Source organism: Kryptolebias marmoratus, linkage group LG4 (genome assembly GCF_001649575.2).
Source record: "Kryptolebias marmoratus isolate JLee-2015 linkage group LG4, ASM164957v2, whole genome shotgun sequence".
Classification (NCBI taxonomy): domain Eukaryota; kingdom Metazoa; phylum Chordata; class Actinopteri; order Cyprinodontiformes; family Rivulidae; genus Kryptolebias; species Kryptolebias marmoratus.
The window spans coordinates 7,561,775-7,573,108 of record NC_051433.1 but is presented as its reverse complement, the minus strand read 5'-3'; the positions used below and the strand labels follow the sequence as shown (position 1 = coordinate 7,573,108).

The following is an 11,334-nucleotide window of genomic DNA, read 5'->3' as shown; positions in this document are numbered from 1 at the left end:
AAGCCATTTGGTTGCTTCTTTGCACATCTTGGTTCATCACATGATGTACTTTTGAGGGCTGTGCCTTTGCTGAGCGACACAGCCTATTTGTGAAGCTAAGTGAGAGCAAATAATGATGACTACTGTTCCCATTAGGTTAGTAGGGGGAATTTCCTTAGCTTTTTTTTATTATTAGGAAAATTTCTTAACACATGATCATTCTCTGTGAAATATTGCTGAAAAAAGGCTACATGGGGAGAAACGGGGTGTCTTTGTGGCCAACATTGTCACACACTAGATCAGCCTTGAGGCTCTTATTTTTATTTGTATTTTTTTTCCTGGAATTTTTAAAACATGGTTTAACATATTCTCAAAAAAAAAGTAAATCATGCCCATTTCCTAACTTCTACTTGATGAAAAAAAAACTAACTTTTTTTTTTGTTCTTTTTATAAAACTTTTAACACACATCCTCATAAGAAGGTAAACCTCACACCAGAATGATACTATTATTTACACAAGCCCATTAAATTACAACATAAATTAAAAAAATATATATTTACACTCCAGGACAACACACTGGATAAAATTCTAGGTTTGGATGTTTTGAATTTAATGTCTAATTAAAGACATTTTCAAAGAAATCAGTATGTACAATTACACACACATTCTCACAACACACATACACTTTAGCAGGATTCAGCATGTTGGCAGGTCACTGTTAACTTGGAATTTTTAAATACTATGAATGGCAAATACCTTAATCATAAAACTGTGGTATTCTTACTGCCATGTTTATGAGATGAGTTACAAAGAAATCATAGCAATGCCTGCAATCCACACGAACACTGAAGAGGCTTCTATTGCAGCAACTTTAAAATCTCTGGTGAGTACTGAGTGAACTGTCCAACATAAGACTCAAATCATCGACCATAGACAAAGCACAATAACACTGGAGTCATTCTGGAGTGGTTGTACAAAAGCACAAAAAATAAAGAAAACAAAGTGGATTTTCTTCTTTTATACACACATATAAAAAATTTCCTTTGCAGGTCCATTGAGACACAGGAAATCAGTGGATTTTGCATCCAGACAGAGGAGGAGGGGGGAATGCTGAGAGGAATTCACAGCCATAGAAAGTCATCTTGAAATGATGTCCTCTAAAAAGCAGAGAATGCACTTTGTTTTGTTTCCTCTTCTTTTCAACAAAGCACAAGTTTTATGGTCTAAGATTGTAGCATTAGCACAGGCAACTTTATAAAACTGCATAGAATGATACGGTGTGCTAAACTTTCACACAGCAGTCTCCTGTTAAAATCAGTCCACAGTATTTACCATCAAGTGCCAAAACTTAATGATTTTCTGCCACACGAGGCAAGTCCAAAACTTCTTAGAAAAATATACAGTGCGAGCACACATACACACCTAGAAACGAAGTAATCTTTCAAAATAACAATACTAAATATCAGCTTTAAAGTCCAAAAAAAGGGCAAAGAGGGCAACAGGATTTAGGGGATTCTGGGGTTCTAAAATTCATAAGGGTCTCTCTGTGAGCTCTCATTTCCTGTGCTTTTCCATTTTGTCGGGCTTGTTCCCACTCTCTGAGGATCCCTGGGTGTCGCTGCCAGAGCTCAGGTACATCTTGTCCACTTGTTTGAGCGCCTCGTTCAGGTAGTTCTGGAGTGAGGTCATTGCAGCACAGATGGCTGGTGAGCCAAAACCATGTGTGATGAGGCTGAAATGAGTCAGGCAGCCCTGGATTCCAGGCTCCAAAATGGGTGCAGGCCTCGAGTTTCCCAAAGGCGACCGGTCCTGAGTGAGCAGATCAGTGAACTCCTTACATATTTGCCTGAAGGTAGAAATCCAAAATGAGTGCACTTTATACAATGAGTCAATATGGCCAGAAAGTGAATTCCATGGATAGTACTGCAGGTAACTAAGGAAGCTAGATGCTGTAACAATTAAAAAAATGTGATAAAATAAAAAAAAGACATGGTAATTTGTTACAGCCTAAGTTTATACATGTAAATAAGATGCAAACCATAAATCCAGGATACTTACTTTGCAGCGAGGAGCATGTTCTTGCGAGAGTTAACCTCGTTGCGCTCCACGTGTGGCCTGCCCAAGTATTCAGCTATTGCCTTTGCAGGGAACTCTGTCTCACATACGTAACCAAAGTCTCTTGCTAAATGAACAGCTTCACCTGGGAGAAGTGGAATAAAGCAGATGCTTGAGTAAAACCACAGAATCCAAGACCACTTCAAGAACAATATTAGTCAAAATAAATAAGGCTTCTTATCATTTCATACAGGATTGTTACAAGTTCTTTAAAACTCTTGAAAATGTTGACCAACCATCTGGACCACCACCTTTCCAGACTGCTTTGCATGAAGGACGTTCAGATTGTATTACACGTGTGTGTCAAAAGCAACCAGTTTTTTTTTTTCTCACCTAACTTAAATTTAAAGGTGTTGACTTTCAGCAGAAGTGATGTCATCAACTTTTCGAGACCTAACATGCAGCTCAGTTACCTGACTACAACCTAAGTCATGTTTTGTTTTTCACCTATCCAAGTTGTTTTAAAGCATGTGCATGACCAGACAATGACTCAAAACAAAAATGAAAACCGTAACAATATAACTTTGAACTCTTTTGCACGCTAACATCCCTCCCTCCTACTTCCTAATGTGGATTTTGATGATCATTATACAGTTTAACAGGTGCTGCTTTTGTGGTGCCAACACACTTGATATGGTGGCACTGCAATCACCCACTCTGATCTAACAGATTAGATATGAAGAGATTTAAAAAAAAACCTATCAAGCTGAACATTTTAGCAGAGCCCCTAGTACTATTCTCAATTTTCCGTTTTGAACCCGATAGACACAAACAACAAGCTACATAAACCGAAGCTGTTGAGAATAATCATCAGTGTTAAGTCTTCTAGCCAGGGGGAATCACAATGAGATAAATTTATTTCCAGCTAGAAGTTGGTTTGAATTGCACGGTCATTTTGGGCTTATGTGGATAAATGCTAACACAGAGTGCCCGAGGCGCATTCAGCTCCATTTATTGATAGACATGCACATCACAACAGGATGCAGGCAACTATTCAGAAGCAGAAGCTTTAAGGTCAGCTGGCGCTCCTGGCAAGCTGAACACAACAAGGCTTAATTCAGCTTTGAAGATCTCTAAATACAGCAGGCCTCCAGTTATTCTTCTACACAGAATCATTAGCCTATTTATTTAAAAAAAAATAGAAGTGGAGGAAGCAAGAGAGGGGGAAATATATTCTACTGAAGCCAGAGGCAGGTTGTATGAAGGTGATACTGTAATCATGATGAAAGATTCATGTCAGCAAAACGTACAACTAGTGGTGTATGAAGTTGAGGATCTCCCATTTCCCTTTTGCTTACAGCTCAATAAATCCAAAAAATTAGCTTTGTGAGACTTTTGGCAATTTTATAAAACACAGAAATGTTAAAAAAAAGAGTTAATCTGGTCAACTAAAGCCCAACACTACATTTATTGTGATTGTGAAAACAGAAAAATAAACTGTTATATACTAAGGGGAAGAAAATCATATATTGAAAACACAGATATTGTTTGTATGCAAATGTTTGTATATAGGAACAAACAAAGGAAAAAAAACGAGTTGGGATTTTTTTTTTAGGCATGTTTCTAGCAATTAATTATTCATTTACAAGCAATCCATTTCACAGCTTTTAAAATATGTTATACAACATTACGTGCTTGGTATTTTAGATAAAGACAAATAAATATCCATACATCTGTTCAGCTGGGCCTGTTTGAACGAAATGCACAAAGTAAGCAAAGAAAATAGACAATTTCCTAATCCCTGTCTGACAAATTATTAAAACCTTCTCAAAAAACAGAGAACAACTGAAGTTTAGAGATGGTTTTATGGTTGTACTGTACTTAAAACACAATGTGCTGACGGGAGTGACGTGTTAACATTCTCACACCATATGAGCTGCATTCCAGCTGGTGGAAACAGCAGTTAGACCTGAGAAAGTCCTGAGCGCTACTGAGTGACATACCTTCCACTAGTGAGGTAAGTAGAGTGACATTGGCTGCCTTCCTTCTTCCTGCAGGCAGGTTAAGACCAATTTTATCCAGCTTTTCTCTCAGAGATCGACCTCCATTTTTTGACTTTGCCCTGTAGAGCAAAAAAACAAAAAAAAAACTAAGTAAGACTGAGTTAACAATCATGAAGGCAACCGCAAAATTTCACAAACAGCAACTTTTCTTGTGCGCTCTGTTGACATTTACAGGACATTTTCACCAGAAAATCAGTTCTTTTAAGTTGTAATTATCACTGAATGAAGTTATTTTTTAATTACAGTTTGTCTAAGGAAGTTGAACACATGCATTCAAAGAAGTCAACTAAATAGGCGAGTGAAGACTGAATAAACAGGAGAAATATCTTCCCAGAGAAAGATTCATTCACACCAGAAGAAAATCTCTAATAACACTTTATGATGACAATCTAATCTTGAGCTAAATATGATTAAAACAAATAATGCAAACGCAGCAGGGACATTGTGCATTTACAGAAGCTTTTAAACCCCTAACTTGCCGTGGCCGACTCAGTTTTTCGCATGACTGGGCAGCCAGCTCTCCCTCTGCGTGGTGGGTGAGAGACGGAGCATCTTTAGGGAAGCATGTGTGTCTGAATGCTTCACCCCGTCATCCCGATCTCCCCCCTCATGTCTTTCTGCTAACGAACCCACTCCCATTGCTATATGACCTACTTAAAATTGACCGTGTTTGTGTATGTGGGTGCATGTGTGCATGTCAGCATTAACAAAGGCACATGGGAAGTGGCAAACATGCACTCCAGCTAAAAACAAAACAAGCGCTCCGATCGGGGGTGTTAAGCACAAAGAGGTAACCTCTCAATCCCTCGACAGGCCGCCGCACTAACATATGTACCATAAGGTCAACTGCTCTGACACAGAGAAAAGCTACATGTCAAACAATTTCATGAACACACACAAAAGCACAACCACAGAGTCTTCAAATTCAGACGAACAGCGTTGATGTAACAAATCCTCAAAGGAAGTACTGAACTAAAACTGCAGACAACACAGAAAGTCATAAACCTTGCAAAAAAAAAAGTGTTAAAGTAAGCCAAGCTGTGCATTTTAAAGTCTTTCCCATGGGCGACTGAGCTTCATGCCACGCATTAGGTCTACAATTTCACAGTGTAATTATTACTCATATCTAAGGCTCTCAAACTGTCTTGTAAAACAAACAACAAAGAAAAATACAGTGGTTTTCATGGAGCTGTTTTGTTCAGTTTTAAGTTGATTTTTTTTTTTTGCAAAGCACATAGAGTGAAAAAAAAATTAAACCCAACCAAGCTGTCAAACTGAATGAGTTTGAGTCCCTGACCTGCGTAAAACCCCTCCCAGGAGTGATGCGTTGAGGCACTCTGGGGGTGACAAACGTCTCTGGACTTCAGCCACGGTAACCTTGTACTTGGATGTGGAGCTCAGCAAGGAAAGACGGCCCGGTACGGAGCAGAACACCTCTGTTGGATTTGATACCATGCCCAGCAGGGACTCTTTCTGGAAGGGAAGGCCCAGTGTGTTACCTTTGGGTAGTGTGACAGGGCCTGGAGGGAGAGCAAAAGCGGATGTATAAGCGTCAGAGAAAATTACAGAAAAATAACAGAAAAAAATGCACTGTGAGTGGGGAATGGGGAAGATTTACATAATGCAGTTTCCCAGTTTATGTACATAAGCTCTAACCTTAATCCTTATGTAAAAGAGTGATTTTCTTCTCTTCTCTTTTTTTTTTTTTGCATGTAATCACATGAAAAGAAAGTATGTGTACAACTCCTAACAACTGAGAAAGTCAGTGCCTATTGAAGGAGTATTTACAAGACACATCTCAAACCTTTTGAAATATTTATGGTTTTCGAAACATTAAATGCCTGATGGTTAGCCCTTATTGCAAACACCATCCACAAACAGGTATGCACGTACAGACTGCCGCTCATCTGAGCCCTAGCTTCTAAACGATTTTCTTTTTTTGTAAAAAAAAAAAACCCTCATGATCTAAATTGGGTGGTTTTGATGCGCCAAAACTGGAATAAATTATATACGTCACAGTTTTCGGGTTTTTCTTAATTATAATTATTATTACACACAAAAGAACTGACAGTCTTCAGACAAAAAAATAAAAAAAATAAAAAATAACAAAACAGCACGCCACACCACACTACAAAATACAGCTATCTTCATCCTCACCAGCAAGAATGCCCCCCTGATAATAAGTCCTCTGTAAGCGATCAAGGTTCCTGCCACCTCGTAGTCCTAATACTGAGACAGAAATCACAGAGTCACATGGGTGGTTTAATTGTCCTCTGGGGCACATGCCTGGGAATGACATGCTATTGTTTACAAGTGGAAAACCTAGATTGCCTATAGCATTCCCTTCAGCATGGGAACAATATAATGAGCCGTCACTGATTTGTGTGACAAATGCAGACAAGTTGCCTTATTGTGCTGCACAAATAGTTTTCTGCATGGTGTGTCATCTATCTATCTATCTATCTATCTATCTATCTATCTATCTATCTATCTATCTATCTATCTATCTATCTATCTATCTATCTATCTATCTATCTATCTATCTATCTATCTATCTATCTATCTATCTATCTATCTATCTATCTATCTATCTATCTATCTATCTATATAATATATATAATGTCGCTCTTTATCTTTCACTCCAACTAATGGACTCCTGACGACAAAACAGTACAAATAAGTTTCTCCCTCAAAACAGTTCATGCCTGAACAAACTGCCGAACTGTCCTCCACATGCAAGCCGAATGCCACACCCCAACAAAAAAGCTGGTCCTGCAGAGCACTGAAAACACAGCTTCAAGATCAACTCCTAAATTCTTGGTAGCGTGAACAGAAAAAAGGGGGGGCCGCAAGCTTAAAAAAGGCCTAAAGATGATCCAAAGCTTTCCTCCTCTTTCTCAGTCAACACGGAGGTTGCCAGATTGCTCAATTTTCCTGTCATGTCAGCCACAGCCTGCCGAATTTGAAAGGGGATCCGTTCTTTCTCACTGGGAATCCATTCAAGCACCTTCACTGGCAGAATAGGCAGAGGATCACATCGAGCTTAGATGAGTGCACCTCATGGCTGTGAGGATTATCATTGTGTGCAGTGTTAGTACAAATAGAAGACTCCTCCAGTGCTCTACGCTAACAACTGAATGCCCTGACATGCCACAATGGAAGTATGACATCTCTAAATCTGCACAAAATGAAAAAAGTACAAGTCCTTGAAGTAAATTTCCAGTTCCTGTTAGTAATTACTGCACGGTTGTACAAAGGAATACAGTATGTACCCCAGGCAGAATTTACCAACAGAATGACTTGTTTTCTCTCTCTCTCTCTCTCTCTCTCTCTCTGTCTCTTTTTCTCTCTAACAGTAATAAAATTGGCTCAACTCACCTTTTTTGATGACAGTCTGATCTGCCATGATAATACTGTGGTCATCTACGTGCTGATTAAAAAAAGAGGAGAAGCACAATTATTCAAAAAAGTTATTTATTTTTTGGAGAAAAGCACTTTATTCAGCAGCTGTCTAGCTTTCTGTTTTACTTGTGCAAAAAAAAAAATGCAACTAATATAGGCTATATTATTATTTTTTAAAACATATACAGAAAGATTGACTTTTAATGCACCCAATGACTTTGGGTAACTTTCTAAGTGATCCATTATTTGGGCCACCTACCTGTACTTCCTCCAGCGCGTGGCTCATGTCGTGCATCCCCATGTTGTCGCCGATGACCGACGACTCTAGGCTGTGCGCGTGCGGGGGCAGCAGCTCCGGCCGGCGGAACCCTTCCCTCCTCACCCCGGACGAGCCCCCGTCCAGGCCCAGGATCTGACTCGCCAGGCCGCTCCTCCCGAGCCCCTCCTGGCCCTGGCGCCCGGGCCACGGCTGCTGCTGGTTCGACGAGGGCGACTGGTGCAAGGAGTTGATGTTGAAGGGGTCCCCGAGGTGCGAGTACGGGTCGCCCGATTGCGGGTACGAGATGGGCTGGTACGGCGGAGGGAAGTACGGGGGCTGGAAGTCCGAGCTTGCCGAGTGCGAGAGGGAGGGCGACGGGCTGTAGAGGTGCTGGCTGACCGCTGGCAGGTGAGGCAGCCGGGGGTTCCCGTTGCTGCTCCCGTCATGCCTTTCCTGAGGGACGGAGGAGAAGAAGGCAGCTGAGAGGGGGGCCAGAGGGACGGCAGGGGGGGACATGTGTCGCTCAGGGGAGTTAGGTGTCAGGTAAACTCTGTAACATGTCAAATAAACTAATGGATCAGAGAAAGGTAATTCGTGTTTTGTTTTATTTTCGTTTTATTATTTAAAAACATTAGAAAGAGTTTCAATATTGTAATTATTAGTACTTAATTGGTGTCTCGTTTAGCCCTGCGGTTGTTTCTAAAAGAATTACTTTTTTAGCCTTAGTTTTTGCAAATAGCTCCTGTAATTCTGACAAATTAAATATTTGTTAAAATTGTGTTTTTTTGTTGTTGTTGCTGTTGGTTTCTTCTCTCCTCCGGCCTCGATCGAAAGTCAGAAATTTGAAAAGCAAACTTTTTTTTTTCCCTCCTTCGCCATCCTGTTTCTGTACTCACCTCACAGTCATCTTCATACTTGACGTTGTCGGCTAATTTCCACAACATTTTTGTTTCTCCGTTGCACACACACGCAAAAAATAAAAAATAAAACAATGAAGAAGAGAATAAAAGGGGGGTAAAAAAGAAGAAGAAGAAAGGACGCCTTGAGTTAATCCAGGTGTGGGGAAAGGAAGGTGTTCCTGGTGATCATGAACTCGGTTGTTCTTCGGCTGCGATGAGAGCAGAAAGTTTGGAGGTGAGAGCTGAAGGACACACCGACCGACCGACGGGCTGGCCTCAGACTTTCCACAGCCTCTCTGAGAGAAAACACGACCCCCTTCTCTCTCCGGTCTGCACTTCTGCTGGCAAATGGAGCCAAACTGCTGCATATGAAACTTAACTCCCTCTTATGGACAAAACAGCGATGTTCAAGCTTATTGGTCCAAAAATGAGCTCCGAGTGTTTTTATCTTCGCAGCCAGTCGGAGTGGGCGGATCCTTGGCCCCACGGTGCCGCTGACAGGAGGGAGGAGGACGCTGCTGATTGGCGGGACGATGGTCCAATCGGATTTCTGTCCGTCTGTGAGGCCCAGGAGACGGAATCCCCGAAACCACGACACGCTTCGCGCATTAAAGTTCTCAAAGCAATTTGTTTGGGCTTCTCACTTAAATCTCCATGTTTTTTTTTTTTATGTGCACCCATGTGTTCCCTCTCAGAGGTTTTTTTTTCTTTGTAAACCATTAAATGATCTCCAGTCATATGGAAAATATCCTGTATTACATGTAAGCCCCTGACAGATTAGTTTGAAATAATTGACGTGAGAACCAACACATGGGATTATTGCTGCTGGAGATCAGTTCAGATCGAGCTTTTTATTGGTTATAATCTAACAACACAGCGTTGTTAGATTTAAAATATGCCTTCTGGTGCCACTACATAAGGGCCTCTTTAAAAAGGATTTATTAATACTTAATGAATGGGTTGTTTATGAGTTTGTAAACACGTCATAAAGCATTAATTAGCAGCTTTAAAACTGCTATATATAAAACACTGTTCATACATTGGAGCAGGGTCACTGTCACTGGTAACTTTTATTCATTCAGTATTTATTCCTAGTTACTTTTTTTTTAACTGAATACTTTTATATGTCCCAAAAACGAGTCCTCATAGACCCAACATGCATGTAATTTACTCATAAAAAGTTTATTATTTGTCCAGAAGAAGGACACTTATTCCTATTAATCCTGGAACTGAAACAACCTCATTGATGCATTTTATTGTTGTGGTTTTTTTTTTCTATTTGATCATTGTGTTTTATGCTTAAATGTCTCGAAGGGCATCAATTAAAATTAAGTGTTATTATTGTTACAAATATGATTATTTTATTTTAACACTTTTCATGTTTAGTTGTAAATAGTAAATAAATTGCTGGATTGTTCGACTAATTTCTGCAGTAATGAGCCTACTGACCCCCCCCCCCATCCCCCCAAAATAATTTTAAAATAAACAAACAGCTGTTTGCATGAGTAAATATAATTTTTTCTTTCTTTGTTTGACATCCTCTGTTAAGATAAAGCATGTATCCAGTGTTTAGGTGTAGTTGGTAGTTATCCCAGAAGGCCAGCGCTATCTTGACGTTTTAGTGCTCGTTTCAAAGCGCATTAAGGCCGCAGGATCTGCAGCTTCACGCTCAAAAAGCTCCAAAAGCTCCAAGAATCCCAACAAACAACTCTTCTGCAACTCCATTTGCATGTTGGTGGAGCCTTGCTGTTAGAAAACAGGAAAACTTTGAAGCTTTGATACTGATCAAATTCCAAAACAAGAAAAAGAAGTGTTTATTTCCATTTTTAAGAATAGCAATATACTGTTTTTGTCACCATAAAACATTAAATTACCGTGTTATCCTGAAGTTAGTGGTATTTAATTGTTGTCTCTTGTTAATAATATAAATAAAGTCAAGTGTTAGTTGTGGAGCTTCAGGACAGACTGTGCTGCTCTGATGGGAACCACAAGACCTGAACAACTAAGGATTATCTGTTTTTTTTTTTGTTTGTTTTTGTTTTGGCTCCTTGGCTTGTTGTGATCCCGAGCAGAAGTGAAATGCGCGACGATTAAAGCTCATCCTGCGCGGAAACAAAAAAGCGAGCAGGCCTAAATCACCGCGTTTAGTCACGCTTGGCCTGATCGTAATCTGCTTCTGACCAATCCTGGAGCACAGCTTGTCATTTTAATCAGCGACAGACTCATCTGAAGTCAGGTGGACAGATTCACGGGATCAGTGGCACAGAACAGATAGAGGAGTGCCCACTTGGTTTTATTAATCTATTTATTTATTTTTCACTGCTGGTTGAAATAATCAGAAATTAAAAAGTGAAGTAATAATAATGACGGTGACGATATCCTGATAATTTTGACTCTGATTTTGAAGCAAAAACAAATCATCTTCACACGCCTCTAAAAGCTCATAAAACCACAACTTTTATGTTTGTTTAACAATTAATTACACAAACATTTTATCAGTCAAAACTGATTTTTTCCCCCTCTGACTATGTCTCAACCGTCAAATAAATCGAATAATTTTAAACAGGTCTGTAAAAATCAAGCTTTGTCCGTTTTTCTCAAACAAACAGAGCTGTTTTAAGCTGAATTTCAGACATTTCTTTAGAGACAAATACTCAAATACCCCCCCCCCCCACC

General features: G+C 39.8%; 1 protein-coding gene across 2 annotated transcripts; it reads right to left on the bottom strand.

Moving 5' to 3' along the window:
* Positions 1 to 278: 278 nt before the first annotated feature.
* tfap2c (transcription factor AP-2 gamma (activating enhancer binding protein 2 gamma)) lies at positions 279 to 9,352 on the bottom strand. Of its 2 annotated transcripts, XM_017408917.3 has the most exons (8): positions 8,656 to 9,352; positions 7,760 to 8,212; positions 7,477 to 7,528; positions 6,256 to 6,327; positions 5,396 to 5,618; positions 4,039 to 4,157; positions 2,039 to 2,180; positions 279 to 1,826 (listed from the first exon to the last, which is right to left on the bottom strand). In XM_017408917.3, exons 1-8 carry the CDS (start codon positions 8,701 to 8,703, stop codon positions 1,535 to 1,537), a joined length of 1,401 nt encoding a protein of 466 aa, XP_017264406.1. In that variant the 5' UTR covers positions 8,704 to 9,352; the 3' UTR covers positions 279 to 1,534. The 2 variants fall into 2 exon arrangements, with proteins under 2 accessions (XP_017264406.1, XP_017264407.1); XM_017408918.3 differs by lacking the exon at positions 6,256 to 6,327 and having other exon boundaries at positions 8,656 to 9,331.
* Positions 9,353 to 11,334: the final 1,982 nt, after the last annotated feature.